The sequence below is a fragment of the Theropithecus gelada genome, chromosome 12 (genome assembly GCF_003255815.1).
Source record: "Theropithecus gelada isolate Dixy chromosome 12, Tgel_1.0, whole genome shotgun sequence".
NCBI classification, from domain to species: domain Eukaryota; kingdom Metazoa; phylum Chordata; class Mammalia; order Primates; family Cercopithecidae; genus Theropithecus; species Theropithecus gelada.
In genome coordinates this window covers 3,715,507-3,735,541 of record NC_037680.1, presented here as the reverse complement: position 1 = coordinate 3,735,541, position 20,035 = coordinate 3,715,507, and the positions used below count along the sequence as shown (strand labels likewise).

Genomic DNA, 20,035 nt, shown 5'->3' with positions numbered 1-20,035 from the left:
ATGCACACACTCACACCTGTCGCACACAGTCCCCCTCACACACACACATGCAGACACGGCCAGAAGGGAGGGGAAGTCCCAGGCTTGCTGCTTTCTCTGATCCACAGCCAGGAGAGCAAGGCGTTTCCCTCCTCCCCCATGGTTCCCCCTCAGGAAACAGAGATCTCCTTGCAGCTGCACTTCCCAGGCTGAGGACAGGAAGAGGACGCCCGTGCAGGTGAGCAGAATGCTGCCATCCAGGCACATGAGCTTTTCCAGAAGCAGGAGAGAGAAGGGCGGTGCTACCTCCCTCCTCCGAGAGGACTGCACATCCCAGAGTCATTCAGTCCTGTTCACACCCCCCAGTCCCCAAAGCTGAGCAGGCTGCCCACCCCAGCCCCAAATGCTCCTGCTCCACAATGACGGGGTCCGCCGGCTCAGGGACCTGTGGACTCCCCAGAGTGCTCCTTCCTCAACGAACACAGCCAGAGGGACAGGGACATTCGAGACAGAGACCTGCCCTCACCTGCTTCCCTGAGCACAGAGAGGCCGAGACAGGAAGGTCCCTAGACCTCCAAGGCCAAACTCACAGGGGACCAGGGAGGGCACCAACAGGGTCACAGGAAGGAGCCCTGCCCCTGCCGTGCACACAGTCACGTGTGTCAGGGCTTTCCCCGCACGCACCTGGGCTGGGCCTTGACCGTGAAGGTGTTGCTCCCATGCTGCTTCTCCAGGCTGACCAGCACGTCGTTGAGGTTCTGGTTGAGCTGTGGGAGAGACAGTGAGGAGGTGGGGGGCTTCCAGGGCCACCAAACAGCCCCACCTTCCCCAAACACCTCTGCTTCTGCCCACCACCCCCGGCCCCTGGCCAGGAACAAGCTCCTCTTTCCCCATCTGTGAGAGCAAGGAACCAGCACACCAAACCTAGAAAAACCAAGGGGCAACAAAACGGGGCCAGTGGGCTACATCACTAATGCCTGTTGTCTCTGGAAGCTATCTTTTCCCCTCCTACTTATAGGGATATCCTAAAATGCCACACAGAGCATGAACTATTTTTACACTTTTCTCTTAAAAATTGTTTTGGCGGACTGTTGATCTTAATTGTTAAGGTCATTTTGCCAAGATGCTTTCAGACCACACTGCAACTGCTGGATATTTCACTGAAAGCACAGGCACGAGAGAAGGTTTATTCCTCACACGTGGTGATTCTCGTTACTGAGAATATTCCTCTCTTTGATTTGGCCACTAGGGAGCTCAGAGCCGAATTTTCATCCTATTTATAAACAACTACGCCCTGTGGCATATATTTTTACAGACTAATTTTATATAAATGTTCCTTCTCTAAAACACCTCTCTCTGTTTTTTAAACTTTTCATAAGTTGTCTCAAATCTTCGAAGGGAAAGGGGAAAAGGTAAGAAGGAAAGAGAAAGTCTAAAAGGCAAGAAACCATACTCAGGGGTGTGAGTCAGGAGAGGCCCCAAGCTGCTTTTCCTCCTCCGACCCTGGGCCTGGAATCCACCATCATCATTTCATCCCTCTGGGCCCGAGACTGGGCCCGAGACACAAAGTCAGACCCACCACTGGGGGCGGAGGTGCCAGCCCTGGGTCTCTCCAACTGCCAGATAGGTTAAAATGAAAATAACACAACAGAGAAAGGTAGGCTAATCAGTCCAGACCCTGTCGCACAGTGGATTCATGCAGACGAAACAGGCCTATTTAAATGTCTCAAAAACATGGGAATAAAATTAAAATGGAGAAAATGCTGGTAATTTTTTTTCCTACAAACTGAGAAACTGCCACCATTGTCTAACACTGCACTCCCTGGGCCAAGGTTGCTACAGAACACATTCCCAGTTTGAGAGGGCCTGGTCTACATTCTCGGGTGGTCTGCCCGGGCCTGGTCTACATTCTCGGGTGGTCTGCCCGGGCCTGGTCTACATTCTCGGGTGGTCTGCCCAGGCCAGGACCCAGAAAACGCTCACAGCCTCCCGGCATGCCCTGCTGTGCTCTCTCGGCCCAGGCACTCCTGAAGGGGGCTGTTCCACGGGGCATGGAGGGAGCGCTGTGGTCACCAGTGTGTGCTGAACCTGGCAGGGAAGGAGGAGCTCAGGCCGCCCCTCCCACAACTCTGACTCTGACCCTTGGCCAGGGTGGAGCGTGGCCCCTCAGAGGAGTCCCCAGGGCCTACCTTGCTCATCTCCTTGTGGAAGTTTTCCTCTAGGCCCGCGATGCTCTGGAACGTGTTGACGTAGAAACCTACGCGGCTACAGAAGGGCAGAAGGATGGGGGCCAGGTGAACAGGCGGGTCAAGACAGCAACTCAGAAACACACTCACCCACGAGCAACCACACATGCGCATCAGAGACAGAAACTCGAGAGTGCCCAGGCACCGCAGCACACAGGCTGGGCACCGCGCCGGGCCTCACCTGTTCCACAGGGAGGGCAGCTCCTCCTGCAGATCCACATTCATCTCCTCAAACACCTTCTGGGCTTTGATGAGCTCCTCCTCGGCCTGGAGAGCAGTACGGGTCATTCCCCTTTGCTGGGTGTCTGTCCCAGCCAGCCCAGCCCCGTGGCCAATCCACCCACCTCCTGCCCACGCCTCCTGGCCAGTGCGCCAGGACCAGGGCTCTGGGCAAGACAGAGGCTGGACTGGATGCGGACACTCACGCTGGCGACCTCCCCCTGCAGCCCTCTGGGACCCTGAGGCCGTCTGAGAAAGGGAGGGCTGAGCAGCCAATGCCAAAGAGAGGCCCAGGTGGCCGGGAGGGCAGTGAGCGGTGAGGAGGGCACAAGAGGGGCCAGTCCGGGGCTTGGTGAGCTGGACACAGGACATGCACAGAGGCAGACCCCAGACCCAGCCAAGTGGGGACCCCGCCCACTTCCACATGAACCCCCTCAGGCTGGGCGCCAGCCCTGCCGCTGCCTTCTGGCTCTCAAGGCAGCATCTGTCGCTGTGCCCCACTGCCCCTGCCCCTGAGTGCTCCCTCCCCGTTTCTGAGGGCCAGCTCCTGGCAGCCTCAGCCACCATCCTTCACTTCACCTCCTGGGGACAGTCCTTCCGACAAAGCCCTCTGTCTCCTGGGACCGGTCTCCACCAGAGGGAGACCAGAGGCAGCCACTCAGGCACCTCTAGGAACGTCAGGGGGACCCTAGAGGAGGGTGCAGGGCCAGGGAGGAGGCGGCCAGGCAGCTGGGCAGTGCCTGGTCCTACTCCTGGCCCACACCTTCCCCAGGGCAGGCCCTGCGCCCTCCAGGCCGCTCACACCCACCAGGCGGTGGCGCTCAGGCCCCATCGCACGGCCACAGAGTGCTGGGGAAGGGACTGCAGGCAGCAGGTGAGTCACAGACCCCACCTGGTGCCCAGCCCACCCGCCCGCCTGGGGAAGGGGCTCTGCTGGCTCACTGCAGGAGGACAATGCCGGGGAGAGTGACTCAGAGATTCGGGGTGTGAGTCACAGCCCGGGAACGTGTCAGGCCCCACCTAGGGAAACCCCGCCAGCAGCCTCACGTTCTCAGGCCCCGGCTGGGGCCCGGGCTGGGCTGCCTTATGGCAACGGCAGCCAGATGGCCGGAAGGCCACTTAACCACAAAGCACACGATTGCCCCAAGCCCAGCCAGCCTGGGTCCCATCCAGTCTCAGGCAGCAGGACTAGCCCAGGTCAGCCCCTAGCCCCAGGGACTTGGGTTGGGACTGGAGGAGGGGCCACCACGGCTTCTGACAAGTGACCTCCGGCTACTCGCTAGAGTGAGTGTGGGCTCCTTGCCTGACTTTTTAGAATCTAATAAAAATGTAAAGGCAGATTTGGGGGGCGGGGAGAATGTCTATTCAAACATGCATGCCTCTCTTAGATCCAGGGGCCCTGGGCAACCCACACCAGGCCGGGGTGAGGAATACTGTCCCTCCTGCCTCTCCAGGCTGTGGCTGGGCCATCTCTGCCCTACTCCTCTGGGCATCCCAGGACCTGGAAGGGGGGCTGCCAACCACGGTTCTATGGAACTCATAAAATAAGTGACTCCTAGGGGTACTGTTGTGAGCCGAGCACCATCACACATACTCCCCGCCCTCAACGGCCAAGAGTGGGTCTAAAGTCCCACGTTCCACATGAACCTGCCTGAACCGCCCGGCTTCTCTACCCACTAGGACCTCTCCATCCTCTCCATGAGGATGCAGCCACCACCCCCACAACTGCCCAGATGGCAACGGTGGGGACAGCAGTGAAGACAGCACTGCAGCTTGTCTAGGGGGCACATCTGCCCCCAGCCATGCCCTCACAGCGCAGCAACGCTACAGAAAGCCAGAGCCCGGACAGTGCCGCTTGAGTTCCTGAAGTCAGGACCTGTGTCTTGTATTCCCTCTGGTTGGCGTTCCTCATATTCTGGCTCTTTCGGAAGCATGTGGAAGGGGCAGGGAGTAAGGTGAGGGCTGTCTGCCATGTCTGCCGTGAGGAGAGAGTGCCCCCACCCCGGCTCCACTGAAGCTAACAACGGAGGAGAGCAGAGTCACGTGGGCCCGGGGTCCCGAGGACAGCATTCAAGACGCTAGGGCAGGTGTGGAGAGCAAATCAGAACTGGTCCCGGGTCCTCATGGAGCCGGCCAGCTCCCCTGGTACAGCCTAGAGAGGATGCACTGTCTCCCCAAAGTCAAGTCCCCCAGCAGGGCAGCCCCGGAGTCCCAGCTGTCCCATCTCACTGCCAGCCAGCTGCCCACAGGTCAGTCCAAAGGCTCTCCAGCCTCCAGCCAGGTATGAGTGAGGTGGAGACAAGGAGGATGTGCTCAAATAAAGATGGGACCCAATTGAGACAGCCAGTTTGGCCAAACTGTGAAACATTCACAGCCCAGCACCCAAAGATGTGATCGCCTGCCTCACCCTCTTGCTGCTCCCCCAGGGTGGGCGTGGGGGCAGGCCCTCCCTCCAGAGTCCCAACCACACCTGTCCCAGGAGCCCAAAAGCACTGGGCAGGCCCCATAGCCTCCTAAGGAGTTCTCCCATCCACAAAAATATGTTTCACCTGTTTCAGGGAAAATTATTCAGAAACCCCAGCCCTCAGTCAGTAGTCCCATTTCCCTTCTAGCCCAAGTGCTAAACTGACTGGCAGGGCACACCCACTCCAGCCCCTGGTTCCTCCTCCACCTCCAGAGGCAGATGAAGTCTCAGGCCTATTGAAGGCCCCTAGGCATCACCCCCAGCCCCTGGCTCTCCATGGGCACCCTGATCTCAGGATGAGGCTGTCAGCACTCAGTGCCTCCAAAGTCAGCGCTGGCCTAAAAGAAATCAGGCAGCAGATCAGGTGAGAAATTGGACAGCCAGGCCAGGAGCAGCGGCTTATGTCTGTAATCCCAGCACTTTGGGAGGCCGAGGCAGGTGGATCGCTCAGCCCCAGGAGTTCAAGACCAGCCTGGACAACATAATGAGGCACAGTCTCTACAAAAAACGTAAAGATTAGCCAGGCATGGTGATGTGTGCCTGTGGTCCCAGCTACTCGGGAGACTAAGGCAGGAGGATTGCTTGAGTTGGGGAAATCAAGGCTGTAGTAAGTTGCACCACTGCATTCCAGCCAGGGGAACAGAGTGAGATCCGTTCAAAAAAAGAAAAAGAAATTGGACAGCAAGCCATGCCAAGCCCACCCAGAGCGCTCCATGTCGTAGGCACTCCAGGAAAATGATGAAATCAACAGGCAGCTTGGAAAAAATGGGGCAGCTGCCCAGAGAGAAACCCAACCTCCTGGGCCGGGCCCCTGTCGCTGGCCCCTTGGGAATGTGAAGAAGTGTGAGGGCCGCATCCAGGCTGTGACTACGCTGACCCGAAATGTGCCTCAGTTTCACTGGAGAGAAAACCACGTGACCCACCTCTCATAGGGCACTGCATCCAGAGGTCCCTGGCCACACTGTGACCCATTCAGAGGACAAGGGGCTGAGAAGACCATAGCTCTATGGCCAGGATGGTGAGATGGCCCAGGAGTTTTGTAAAAAGAGCCTCCTCCAGGAAGTCCCCCAGGAACACTGGGGTGCTGGTCACTTGCCCTCCATGAATCCCCAAAGGCCGAGGACCCATGCTTCCCCTCCAGGTCTCAGCATCTCAGCCAGACTGGAGGGTCCTCCCAGTAACTCCTGCAGAGTCACCACGGGGACCGCAAGTCCCAGGAAAAGGATGCAGGGGCTTCAGTCAGGAGAACCCCAACCCTGCCCCTAACCGTTGGCTCTGGGGCCCCGGGAGGAAGCTGTGATGTGCCTCTCTGGGCAGCTTTGTCTGCTCAGTAAATTCAAGATGATCTCGGAGTTGTCACGAGGCTTAAAGGACAGGTATGGCAGTACAGGGGCCTGAAGATGTCGCCTCCCTCCCCAAAGGAGCCCTCACAGAGGACCAATGGCTCAAAGGCATTCCTGGACCACTAGGATTTCAGAGGAGTCTCCAGGAACGACCACAGACGCAGACACGGAGTGGGCACACCTATGCCCCCACCCAGGTCACCCAGAGCCCCTCAGCCAGTTCTTTGACCCCTACATTTGACTTCAGGTCTCCTCTGAAGCAGGAGCTCTCCCAGGGAAGGCCTTTGAAAAACCCTGCCCCGGCCGGGCTCAGACACCAGCCCTGCATTCCGCCGCAGGGCAAGAGGACAGGACGACAGACCGGAAGGCGCCAGCACGTGCAAGGTTAGAAGCCAGTGTCACCTGATTTCGGAGCAGGTTAGTTTGAGCTACGAGATGAGCCTGCAGTTTGCCTTGGCACCACTGGGGGGCGGCTTTCTCAAGCAGCGAGACAGGCTGGGGTGGGGAGGTCAAGGCAAAGGAAGGTGGAGAGACCAGGGAGGTAGGGAGAGAGAAACAGAGACACACAGATTAAATGCACGTCCACACGCCCCACGCGCGGGGGCCGCCCCAAGCAGATATGGGCCCTTGAGGCAGACAGAATTAGGGGGAGCCCGAGGGGGCAAGGAGAGGGGGTGAACTCCAACTGCAGAGGCAAAAGGTGCTTGTGGTTAGCAGCACAGGGGCCAGCAAGCAAGGCCCTGCCCGGAGGAGGGGGCCGCCCCAGCCCCGCATCACAGGATGAGTGGGGCCAGTTCTGCACCTACTGGCTCACTCCAGCTAGGGACAGGTCGCCTGGGATCGTGTGACGAATTCCACCCGGCTCGCCAGGCAGGGCGGCGCCGCTCCAGGGAAACCCAAGAGGCCCATTCTCAGGCTGGCTGGTGGCCTGGATCAGGGCTGAGGGGCCGGGGTGGCACAGGGGTGGGGGCAGGAATGGGCCTACAGTGGACCTCACCCAGGCACCCACAGGGGCCTCTTACTCACCAGCCTGGGCCCAGCAGCGTCCCCACCCCCAGCTCGTCACCTGGGGCCAGGCAGGAGGAAGGCTCCACCCTTGGGGTCCTAGACACCCACCCTCTCTCAGCTTCCTGCAGACGCGGCCCCGACCGGCCTCCAGCTCTTACCTTGGCGATTTTGGCTTCATCCTTCTTTTTGGCAGTTTGAAGGGACTCGTAGTGGTGCCGGGCACTGTCGTAGTCCACCAGCTTGCGCCCCCGTTTGGCGATGCGTGACTAGGGCAGACAGAGGAGGGTGCTGAGCGGGGCCTGGCACCCCTGCTGAGGCTTCAGGTCTAGTGGACCCTGGATGGACCCGCAGGGCGGGCAGGAGACCCCAGCTCCACAGGAACCCTCGAGCCCCTGTTGCTGGAACCCTCCTGGTGACAGAGCTCGCCCCCTCCCGGCAGCCCAGTCCCACTGTGTGAAACCAGTTCCTTGCACTGAGCCCATGTGTCCGTGTCCACCAGCTGGTGACGTGTCAGCCAAGTCTTTTCCTTGGCCTGGCCCCTGGCTTCTCATCTCCAGAGCCACCAACAATCAGACTCGGGAAGCTTGAGGCATCTGCACTGGGGGCCCCTGAGGCCAGCATGAGCATGACACCCCCATCCTGCCCACCAAGGGGATCTCGTCCAACCCAATGGTCAACCCAGGCTTCCATGTGCACATCACCAGGGACCACTCACCTCGGTGGAGACCAGAGACACTGCCAGCTCCTAGCACTCACCCAGGCCCAGCAGAGACAGCAGGCTTTGTGAATGCACACAACCACACAAACACACCCACACATGTAGACCCAGACAACAGGTGACATGCACACATACCCTTCCAAGCACACATGGTATAAACACAGGGGACCTGCAGGCACACACACGCCTAGGCCCTACTCACCCTTCTACACCTTCCACAATCATAGAGCCAGGCACTCCACAGCAACACACACACACACACACACACGCACACATACACACACACGTGCCGTGAGGCCTCCTCCCATAGCCTGAGACCCAAAGGGACAGGAAGGTCCCAGCAAGTGGGCCTCTCACCTTGATGTCAGGGAACTGGCCCAGGTACGTGTCCATGGTCAGCAGCGCCTGGTCCACCAGCTTCTGGTGGTAATCCATCCACAGCAGGTCGTTGTTCTGAGACAGGCAAGAGCACGACAGTGCCACCAGGGGTGCTGGGCCACACCCGCCCCAGTGCTCTCCTCGCAGGGACCAGCCCCAGCCCCATCTCTTCACAGCTCGGTGGCTTCTCAGAACCTCAGTTTCCCCATCTGTAAGATGGGGTAAAAGTTCCTGCCCTATTGGGGTGACTGTGAGGATCAGATACACTGAGGACTGGGGTCAGCCAGGGAGGTCTTGTGAGTCGTGAGCCATAACACACAAATAAGGACAACCATGACCCACCATCTGCCCCATCTTGGCGTGAGGGCGAGTCAGGAGAAAGGCCCTTGGAGAGGGAGGGCCGCTTGCCCCAGGGCACACAGCACACGAACGCCTGAGAACCAGAGAGGCTTGTCCCAGAGGGCACGGCAGAGTGGGACAGGAGCTGAGACCAGAGGGCCCTCTGAGAAGGGCAGGGACACCTGTCCCATGCTCACCTCTGCGATCTTGTTTGCCTCATCCCTACCAGGCCAGTCAGGCTCATACACCTCCTGCAGACACTCATTCAGCTTCTTGGAAGCCTCGTGCATGGCTGTGGGACAGAAAGGAAGTATGTGGGCCTCTCACTGATAGCCCTTGTCCCACCCTCCCCAGCTCTGTACCCACCAGCTGTACATGGGCCAGGTGTGCCCTGCCTGCCTCCTACCTTTGACAGAGGCCAGGTAGGTCCGGAGATCCTTCTGCAGCCGGGTGCCCTCAGTCTGCAAAGAGAAGGTCAAGGCTGAGGTCAGGCACACCCAGTCCCTGACCCCTCTCCTTCCTACCATCCTCACACGAATGAACCAGGCTGCTCTCCTGACAGCAGCCACTGATCAGCTGACCTCCCAACAGGACAGCAGCTACAGTCACCACTCCTGCCTCAGGAGCCCTGTGTCCACAGGCACCCTTGCCCATGTTTGTGGGCACCTGCCCTCTTCCAGATGCCATTCTCAGCCTGGGAAGGAAGGCAGGAAGACAAAGACCCCCCGCTCCGGGATGACATGCTGGGGTTACGGCTGAATGACACACACACAGCACAGCAGCAGTATGCAGCAGCACCAGCACTCACAGACCTGCCCTCAGACAGCTGCAGACAAGTAAGCAACGAGCACAGGAGTATGGACAAGGCAGGTGTGGTGACCGCCAGGCCCCCTGCTGCACAAGCTCAGGTGGTGCCCAAGGACAGAGAGCTCCCACTGCCTCATACTAGGACAAGAGGGCCTGGTGCGAGCCTGTGCAGGGACAGAAGACCTGAGGAAGAGATGGCATCAGAGCAGGGCGGCAGAATGCAGGGGACATGGCCAGGACTCACTGGCCCAGCTGAGAGCAGGGACATAGGATGTAGAGGGAAAAGGCTGAGGGGGCAGCGGGCTGGGTGGTGAAGCTCCCTGAGCTGGGAGAGTAGCCTCCAGGGGCTTCCTGAGACAGCAAGACCAGCGGAGAGGGTAGAAGCATGGGCCAGGCCTCAAGTCCCTCTGGGACATCAACACCAGAGCCAGGAAAGCTAAGTGGAGAACGCCAGGTTCCAGGAGGGGTGAACAACAGGTGATGCCAGCCCTGAGGTCTGAGACCATGCTTAGTGAGCTGTGGAAGCGTCTAGAAGCCATGTGCAAAGAGTGGGCTGCACACGGGCTTTGAGGCCATGCAGACCCAGCTGTGTCCTGTACTAGCCACGCAGCCCTAAGTAAGCTAGTGAGCCCCTCTGAACCTCATTCTCCTCATCTTTCAATGGAAGGTGAATGATCCCTGCCTGGCACTCCTCAGATCCAGTGAGACAGGCCAGGCTCTGGACCTTGAAGGAAGGCCCAGCTCTCCTCGCAGGGAGATGGGCTTCATGCTAAGGACAGGAACGCGAGGCAGAGAGCGACAGTGGCTGAGGCTGACCTTCATAGTGGAAGGGCACCCCCCAGCCTCCTCTGCCTGCTGCCAGCCCAAGCCTCAGGGACACCCATGTTCTGGACACCTCCTGCCGTGGAGGAGGGGCAGCTAGCCATGGTCCCAGGAGACCCAGCATGCCTGCAGAGCGCCAGTCTGGCCAGCTGCACGCTTGCTCGAGAGCCGGAAGGTGGGCCCCATCCGTTCAGGTCAATCTCCAGGCGAAGGCCAGCAGGGACCCGGCCACCTCCACAGGCTCACCCCCAGCACCCTCAAACCCTCTTCTGTCTCCCCACTGCAGGTCTTTCCCTGTCCTTAGCTGGGGCCGCTCTTCCTGCCCTGGTGCCTTGGGGACCAGCACCTTCCAGGTGGTCTTCTCAACACCACTGCCTCACCTGGCAGCAAAGAAGCGGACAGAGGGTCGGCGACCGGCCCAGTCACACAGAGACTGGGAGAGCCCACGAGACCCTCCGAGCCTGGGCACGCAGCCCGCAGCGTGTTTTGTGGGTAATGGGTAGTGACGCGGCCCTGAGAACCCGCAGATCTGCCTACTATGATGAATGCTTCTGTGTGATAGTAGAGACATCCACGGGGAGAGCTTCAGAGCAGCACATAGGATATATAATTTAAAGAGAGGACATGTGAAAAAAAAAAAAAAATCTCTACAATTCCTTTAATCCCCCGTAGAGTAGGGTGTAAAACACTGGCTAATCATCATCTTTACGAACATCCCAGTTCAAGGCCCGCTGATGTGAGACGGAATGAAGAAACAGAAGAGCTCTCCACGGACACGGAGACCTCCCTGGAATTCCATTCGGGGGTCGGATGGAGACCCTGTGGGGCCGAGGAATGAAGAAGGGTCCACCTCACTCCTGACACAGCCACCCTAAGTCTTCACAATTAAAGGCTTTGTTGGTTGAGACGAGGATTAGTGTGTTCATGACGGGATGCTATTGTGTCCCCTGATGTCACCAAATCTTCCAGATCCAGCTTCTCTCCCTGCCAAGCTTCCACCATCCCAGCCACACCTCTCAGGCCTCCCCTCACCCACCCCCCGGCAGCAGGAGTCCCCATGGGGTGGGTCACTGTGCTCCCCCGGCCTTGGCCTTCAGGCCGTACCAGGGCTCCTTGTGTTTCCCAAACAACGCTGGGCTGTAGCGCTGGCACGTGGCACGCAGATGTGCGAGGGGCCAGCTGGAGCGCTGCCTCCCTGTGCCCACTGCAGCTGGCTTCCTAAGCTCCTCCTCAGTCCCCAGGGTGGACACAGCCCTCCCCGGACGGAGGCCCAGACAGCTGCCCCCTGCAGAGCAGCGCCCAGGCCAGTACAGAGCAGTGGTGTTTGCTTCCAAACCGGCTCCCTCAGCCCCTAAACAGGGATCTGAGAAAGAGTTCTCTGGAGGTCCCAGAGTTCACAGAGCCCAGCTAGGGGAAGATAAGATTTGGGAGCCACTGCCCACCTTGGCCCGTGTCCCAGCTACAGGACTTGGGGGAGTCAGGAAGGGCCTGGAGCAGCTCCAGTGCGGCTGGGCTCAGCCAGCATCCGCAAGCCCTCTCCGGGCCTCCCTGGAGATCAGTCCCCACGGGTGGCCTGAGCACCCAAGTCCCTGTGTTCCCAGCGGGTCTAGGGGCAGGGACGGCCCTCCTACATGGACCCCTCTGGCTCCAGCTCTGACTCTCACCCCTCGGCCATCAATTCAGGGGATGACCTTCACGCAATAGCCAGGGATGCCCATTTTGAGCAAAACCTTGGGGAGGCCCTGGGGACAAGAAGGAATCAGACTTGCCCCACCTCAGTGACAGACAAATAGCAATGACAGCCCTGCGGCCTGGAGAGCTACAGACGGCCCCTAGGAAGAAGAGCTGGGATGCCCTGGAGACCCAGGCTGGCTTCCAGAAGGGTCTGTGCTGGTTGTGCGGTGCTCTGGGGGAGGGGAAAGCAGGCCCCATGGGCTCTCAGAGCAGCGGAAGAAGGCAGGGGTGCTCCTGTGACCAGCGCCCGGTGGGCCCAGGAGGGGCTGTGCACCTGGGTCCTTGTGAGAGCAGGTGACAGCAGGGTGACCTACACCCTCACCTAGGGCCCCCCACCACCGTAGGAAGTGGTGGGAGTTCTGCTTCTTTAAAGACTGAATCACCTGCCATCTTTGTCCCTCCTAGCGCTGGGCCCACTAGGCTTGGGGTTCACAGAATAAGGGGCAAAAAAAAGCTCTGCCTCCAGTCTTCCCACGCCCCATTCTCTCTCTCCTTTCCCAGGGCCCCCAAGCCCACTGCAGCCTCCTGAACTCACTCCCCCAACAACAGTGACCTTCGCCCCATTCCTGCCTGGTCCCCACCCCCACCCCCACACCCTGCCATCCCCACACACCAATCAAATCCAGAACCGGCTGACTGCCTTAGCCCCAGCCTTGAACACGACCTTAAAACCCCCACCCCAACTGCCAGCCCTGGCCCCTGAAAAGCCAGTCGCCCCACCAAACCCAAGCCCGAGGGCAGACAGAGGCCCATCTCAGGACTGCTCCACACCCACAGCCCAGCAGCCACCTGGCAGCCTGAAGCACTGGCTATCTTTAGCCCTGGCCTCTCTGTCTAACCCCTTTGTCCAAGGAGCAGTGAGTGACCGCTTGCCCAGAGTCAGAGGCCCAGAGAGGGTGACTCTGAGGGAGAGTGGACACAGCACCACTGTGGTTTCAGCCCTGGGGCCAGGCCATACAGAGCCTCAGCTCCCAACTGTGCTTCCCTCACTGTCAAAGCTCAGCCTGTTTTTTGTTTGTTTGTTTGTTTTGAGACCGGAGGCTCGCTCTGTAGCCTAGGCTGGAGTCCAGTGGCACGATTTCGGCCCACTGCAACCTCTGCCTCCCAGGCTCAAGAGATTCTTCTGCCCCAGCCTCCTGAGTAGCTAGGACTACAGGTGCATGCCACCACGCCTGGCTAATTTTGTATTTTTAGTAGAGGCACCATATTGGCCAGGCTGGTCTCGAACTCCTGACCTCATGATCTGCCCGCCTCGGCCTCCCAAAATGCTGGGATTACAGGCATGAGCCACAGTGCCCGGCCAGCTCAGCCTGTTCTAAGGGGCCCCCACCAACTCCACCCCTAACCTGTCTCCCCAGCCTAGCCAGCTGCCCTCAGGACAAGGGATCAGCTCCAGAGAGGAAACTCCAGAGTGAGCCAAAGGCCGCAGAGCTACACACCAGCTACATAGCCTTGGAAGCTGTGCGTGACCTCTCTGAAACTCAAGCGCCTCATCTGCAAAATGAGGAGAATACCAGCCCCCATTTCAAGGATTGCAAAGATGTCTGTCAAACACAGCAGTTCCTGGCCCACGGCCACAGCGACTCCTAAAGGGCCTTCAGAGCAACCCACAACCCGATGAAGCCAGCTGAGTAGGGACATGCCACGGGACTTCCCAGAGACGGAATCAGAACCTAAGACCATGTTTCTTGTTCAAGCCTCTATTTTGCAGGTGAGGAAACTGAGGCCCAAGGGGCCCTGGGAAGGAATTGTCCGGGGTCACAGAGGCAGTAGATATCCCTGCCACAGGGTCTACCTGGGCCTTGAAACTCCTCCCATAACTGGCCTAAAGGACAAGCAGCCAAGGTGGCTCCCCAGTTCCTGTCCAGGGAAGCCTGTCAGGCTGAGCCCCTCTGGCAAGCCAAGGCCGACTTGGCCCTGGGGCCTCTCCCCACTGCTCCCAGCCCTCTCCCAGAATGCTCCCAGCCCTCCCAGCTGCTCCTGGTCCTCTCCCAGAATGCTCCCNCTCCCAGAATGCTCCCAGCCCTCCCAGCTGCTCCTGGTCCTCTCCCAGAATGCTCCCCAGCCCTCCCAGCTGCTCCTGGCCCTCTCCCAGAATGCTCCTGGCCCTCCCAGCTGCTCCCCGGCCCTCTCCCCAATGCTCCCAGCCCTCCCAGCTGCTCCTGGTCCTCTCCCAGAATGCTCCCCAGCTGTCTCCCAGAATGCTCCTGGCCCTCCCAGCTGCTCCCCCGCCCTCTCCCAGAATGCTCCCAGCACTCCCAGTTGCTCCTGGTCCTGTCCCAGAATGCTCCCAGCTCTCCCAGCTGCTCCCCAGCCCTCTCCCAAATGCTCCCGGCCCTCTCCCAGCTGCTTCCGGCCCTCTCCCGGCTGCTCCCAGCCCTCCCAGCTACTCCCGGCCATCTCCCAGAATGCTCCCAGTCCTCTCCCAGAATGCTCCCTGGCCCTCTCCCAGAATGCTCCCAGTCCTCTCCCAGAATGCTCCCTGGCCCTCTCCCAGAATGCTCCCAGTCCTCTCCCAGAATGCTCCCAGGCCCTCCCAGAATGCTCCCAGGCCCTCCCAGCTGCTCCCCAGCCCTCCCAGCTGCTCTCAGCCCTCTCTCAGAATGCTCCCGGGCCAATTGGAGATGGCTGTGGACGCCTCCCAACAGCCCAGCCTTGAGCCTGCCACAGAGCCAGGCACACACCATGCTCAGCAGATGCCCAAATCAAATCCAGCCAGCTCTGCCCCCACGCTAACTGCTGCAGATGCCATTCTCCTGGCAAGAAGCTTCTACAGCTCCCACTTGCCCCTGACATGCAAAGTTTCCCCGAGTCTGGCCACAATCTATTGCCTGCTCCTATCCCACCCTCCCCCTCCCCCAACTACCCTTACTATGCCTCCTACCAAGGACCTAAAGCGTACATACCCCAACCCTCTTCTTTCCCAGCATGCATTGCCAGGGCTGCCTCCTCCAGGAAGTCTTACATGATCTTGTCAGCCCAACTGATTATCCTCCTCCAAGCTCTCGTACTCCACAAATTCAGCTTGTGCCATTTTCCACCTGGCAGCCGAATTTTCACAAACTCCCTAAGGCCAAGGGCCACCCACACTCACCAGCTGCTTGTTGAAATTCTGGACACACTGCTCAAACTGCTCATCCTTGGTCTCATCTGCCTTTCCTAGCTTCTGGAGAACCTGCCGAAGCCAAGAGAGAAGGGGAGAGTGTTACCTTGGAAAGGAGAGTAGCCAAACCAAGAGTGCTCAGTCACCAACAGCACAGACGGGGTCTGGGAAGCCTCCAGCCACCATTACCCAGCCCAGGGTCCCCACCCAGGGCTGCAATTCCCCAGGGCACGGCTGGGTCCACCAGGTCTTCAGGCCTCCCCACCCTCTACCCAGGGCTCGACAATAGGCCAAAAATGGAGCTCAGGACAGGCTTCACGTAGTGACCACAGCCAGGAGGAGGGAGGCTTCAAAGACAGCAGGAAGGATCGGGCACCCTCCTTGCTGATCTCACACTGTACCCCTGGGTGCTCCGCCCCCACCCTGGCAGCTGAACAGTGAGCCAAGCAGGGGAGGGGCCAAGCAGGGGCAGCCTCACTTCTCTGCATGACTCTATTCCCTGGGTCCAAGGCCCATGAATGCCACAGGCAACAGCAGAGCAGGCCCTGAACCGGCAGGAGCCATCCCGGAACAAGGAGGGCAGCGAGGGGTGGCCAGGAACTGCCAGGGGGCCACGCAGAGTCTGCTTCCAATCTGACTGGGTTTTTAGATGTGACCTGCCCCAGGCACTCTGCTCTGCACACCCCACACACAAGGGCACACACATGAGCTCACAGCCACTAGCTCTGCTCCCAATCAAGAGTCTCAGAGGTGGACCTTCCACAGCCCCCCATGATGAGTGGCAGCCGTCCTCCTCCCTCAGCTGTGTCGGGAGGGGGAGGGGGAGGTGAAGGAGGTGAAGGATGGGTGGGCAAGGGCAGAGAAGGGGAACGGAGCGCGCTGGCCCAGGACCCCGAGAGCATCTGCTGACCACCACGCTCTCCCAGACTTCCCTCTGTGCGCCCTGCTCCTCCAACCCCAGAGCTCCACATGACGGAGAGAGAGGTGGGAGCAGGGAGACAAAATACAGAGGCAAAGAGCGGTGAGGGGGGCATGGTAGGAAAGTGCAGGAGAAGAAAAAGACAAAGAGCTGAGGCACAGAAAAGGGATGAGGAGTGCCAGATGTGTTTGCAGGAGAGCAGACAGGAAGACCAGGATGGCGGCAGGACACACCCGTTCGCGGCCCAGGAGGCATCTCCGTCATGGCAGCAGAAAGGCCAACACTGACGTCTCGGCAGAGGCCTCTCCCAGGCAGTGGGCAAGGCCTCACAAGAACGAGAAGGAAACGGGGGTAGGGGGTGTGAGTGGAAAGCGAAGGGAGAAAAAGGTGGGCCCAGGAGCAGAGGGGAGCCCCAGGAGCAAGAGGCCAGCCCAGCAGCTGCCGAGGCCAGCAGGCCGGCAGACATACCCTCCCTTCCAAGACCCAGAGCCAGCCCATGCTGCCAGGAACATCAGCTTTGCCTGCCCAGGGCCCAGGCCAGGGTCCCGGACCAAGGGATGCCTGGTACCAGGACAGAGCCAGGACCCTTCCCACCCTGCTGACCCTTTCAAGGGCTATACTGCCCGCTGCACTTCCCCCGCCCAGTCCAGGAGCCTTGGCAAGGCCAGCTGCTCTTGGCCATCTCTCACCAAGCACCTGCTCTGCGCCTGGCCTTGGGCACCTTGGCTGGTGGAGCAGAGAGGAATGAGATGTGGGTCTCTGTCTTGACATGAGGGAACACTTAAGGCTGTGGGACCCTGGGGTGGAGATCTCATCTAGCCTGGGCAGTCAGTGGGACTTCCTGGAGTGGGTGGCAGCTCAGACAGAGGGGAGAGGTTGCAACAAAGGAAAGGAGACCACAGAGATGGAGCATCTTACTGGGGAGTTTTGAATTGCTCAAGGTGACCAAAGGTCACAGAGGATGGTGTGGGAAGGTGAGAGTGGCAGCAGGGGGCAGGTGGGCACCGGGAGGCAGCCACCGATGATGCTGTTCTACAGTGGTCAGGACACAGCCCATCGGGCAAGTGCAGCCGGATGCCAAGGGCTAACACTGGGATGAGAGAAAAAACAGAACAAAACCCACATGAGCAAGAAAATGGACACTGCGCAACTCACAGGCGCCCACTGCCGCCCCTCCCTGGCAGCCACATCCAGAAGGGACCGTCCAGAAAGCGGGCTGAGCTGGGGCGGTGCCTCGCCCAGCTCAGCACAGAGCTTGGGTGGGCGACTCAGCCCCTCTGCTCAGGTGCCCGCCCCACAGCACCCCCCATCGAAAGACAGGACTAGACCACCGGATGGAAAAGAACTCCCAGAAGTCTACCAGAGCCACCAGAGAGAGCCAGAAGCTCCCAGAAACAGGGCAGGGGCTGGCCAGCTCCCAAGGCAGGAGCACCAGGCAGGACACCCCTCCACGCCCTGCTGTCCCTCTCCCCAGGAAGACAGACACTCAGCCAGCAAACGTCCCCGGTCTACTCCTCCCACACTGGCCCCCAGGGCTCCCAAGGTGTGCAGAGACAGACACACTCTCGACCCAGTTCCCAAACACTGCTGTGTGCTCTGCACCGACAGCCGGAGAACCGGGGAGATTCTCCAGCCCAGGTGAGACTCCAGCCATCAGTGAGAAGACCCCTGGGAAAAGGGACAGCTACTCTCTGAGCCTCAATCTACAAAATGAAGTGAACACTGGCACCCTCATCAAGGATTACAAAGATCATGTCTATGAAGTGCAGAGCAGTACCTGGCCCATGATATTCAAGAAATGGCAAATTCTTGAAAGGCCTGCAGAGCAGCCTTCACACAGCTGGGGGACAGGCCTGACTGACACCACCAGCCCTCACACCGGGTCCAGGCTGATGGCATCCCAAGATGCGAGACAGAAGTCACAGATGCACACGCTCTACCTGCACGTGGCAAACTCCTATGCATCCTTCAAAACCTTACTTCGGTGACATCAGTGTGAACTGTCCCTGATCTCTCCTTCCCTCCAAACACTCTGTACCACTCAGAGCCTGGGACCCTCCTCACTGCTATGTGATGTGCCTGTGCACCTCGCTCCCTTACCCTGAAGGAAGAGCTTGAGGTCAGGGACAGTCTTCCAGTCATCTCTGTGTCCCTGACACCCACACAGGGCTAAGCACAGGACAGCCACAAGGCTGCTGCTCATCTGAGCTGTGGGCTTTGAGGGCAGAGACACGACCCTAAACAAAACACCCTGCGTCTCAGTCTCAGGCTCCTCCCAGGCAAAATGGAAGGGTAATGTACAGAAAGCCCTCAGCCCTGAGGGCTGGAGGGCGTGACAGCGTGACAGCACAGAAGCCTGAGGCTGAGCCGGTCTCCCCACTCTGCAGGACCTCAGGCTGCTGAACCTCTCGGTGCTCCAGTGCCCCTACCTTGGAAATGGGAGGAACAACAAGGCCGCAGCATGGCCGAGGCCCAGGGAAGACTGATGGGCGAGGTTGGCCTTGACCACATGCCATCCTCACTGCACATACCCCCATTTCATCCATGAGGGATGTGGCCTGGGGTCCCCATCCTCAAGGAGCTCCTAGTGTGGCTACCACAGGGAAAAACAAGCTGGGCACCCCCTGCCCTAGAACAGGAGCTGGGACAAGGCCATGAGGCTTGGGACACAGATCTCCCACCCCATCCGTTCCACACATGATTAGTGGGGCCTCCCCTGTGCTGAGCTCACAGGCAGACCACTGAGGGACACAGGGGACTCCAGGTGTCCAGGTGGGGCTGGCCCAGCAGCGACTCAGGAAAGCTGGGCAGCACAGTTGTGCTGGGTTTTGAAGGATGAGCAGGAGTTGGGTGAGGAGGAGGGCCTGGCGGCACAGGCCAGGATTTACACTCTGTCCAGGGTTACTGGGGGAGGGCACCTTAGTCAGTTCCACCTGCACTCATCACACACTTATCAGGCACACTCGCTCTGGGATAAACAAAGGGGAGCCTTTGATAACTTGGCAGAGGACGGGACACACAGAGGCCCAGGAAGCAGAGGCAGTCACAGAGCCAACAGCCCCAGGAGCCTTATCAGTGCCACACCCAGTCACCTCCTACCAAAGCTTCCTCTCACCACGTCCTCAACCCAAGGTCAGATGTGAGTGGAGCTAAAGTGCCTTGGAGGGGACATCCCAGGGCAGGGCGGGGGCAGGTGGCAGGAATGACAAAGTGTGGCCCCGTGGCCAGCTCCAGAACCTCCTCCTGCAAACATCCACAGGGTTCAGCCTCGCTGAGCCTCGGCTGTGGAAGGCAACCAGCCCAAGGCTCCTCCCTAGAAAGGCTGGGAGGTTCACTGAGTTGGCGCCGTGCCTCTGGCGCCAGGGCCCACAGGGGCTCAGTGGGAGCGTCCCGTGGGCGGGGGCCCCTCCCCAGCCATCCGCCAGGGCCTTTTTCATGGCCCAGTGAGAGGGCAGAAGGCCCTGGCATCAGCCACTGCCTGTGGGTACAGGGAGTCCTGCCACCCTCCAACAGCCCCCGCGTGGCAGGCAAGGCCCTGACCCACAGCATGAGTCATGGGGCACAGTCAGTGCACGGCCACCGAACCCAGAGGGAGGAAGGGCGCCCAGGCCTGTCTTGCTTGAGCCAGGAGCAGCTCACCACGTACAGCACCCACCCACCATGCACGCACTTCAAGTCACCAGGGCCACCTCCTCAGAAGGGAATTGTCCTCATCTCCATGTGACAGATGGCAGGTGAGCACAAACAAATCAGGACACAGCCTGACACCATCCAGGCAGGAGGGGCCGGGAGTTCCAGCCGCCACAGTGAGGAGGGCCGGGTCTTCGGGCTCACCCGGCTGGGCCCCAGCAGCCCCTCCTGGGGTCTCTGATCCCTCCGTCGGCCCCAGAGACCAGTGGGACCCCGGCACTTGTGGGACGCACACCCACAGTCTGAATGGCATAGCCCAGGGCAGG

General features: G+C 59.7%; 1 protein-coding gene across 16 annotated transcripts in view; it reads right to left on the bottom strand.

The window, feature by feature from the left end:
- Nucleotides 1-20,035, bottom strand: part of BIN1 (bridging integrator 1) — a 59,488-nt gene that overhangs the window by 13,878 nt on the left and 25,575 nt on the right. For 10 of the 16 annotated variants that reach the window (XM_025404329.1, XM_025404334.1, XM_025404336.1 and 7 more), the window contains exons 2-9: nucleotides 15,152-15,232; nucleotides 9,101-9,155; nucleotides 8,892-8,986; nucleotides 8,335-8,430; nucleotides 7,418-7,525; nucleotides 2,407-2,492; nucleotides 2,169-2,244; nucleotides 664-746 (exon numbers count right to left, since the gene is read on the bottom strand). In XM_025404329.1, coding sequence (XP_025260114.1) covers nucleotides 664-746; nucleotides 2,169-2,244; nucleotides 2,407-2,492; nucleotides 7,418-7,525; nucleotides 8,335-8,430; nucleotides 8,892-8,986; nucleotides 9,101-9,155; nucleotides 15,152-15,232 — 680 coding nt within the window. Of the gene's footprint in view, nucleotides 1-663; nucleotides 747-2,168; nucleotides 2,245-2,406; nucleotides 2,493-6,653; nucleotides 6,747-7,417; nucleotides 7,526-8,334; nucleotides 8,431-8,891; nucleotides 8,987-9,100; nucleotides 9,156-15,151; nucleotides 15,233-20,035 lie in introns of all 16 variants that reach the window. The other 6 variants (XM_025404322.1, XM_025404327.1, XM_025404325.1 and 3 more) reach the window with 1 other exon arrangement.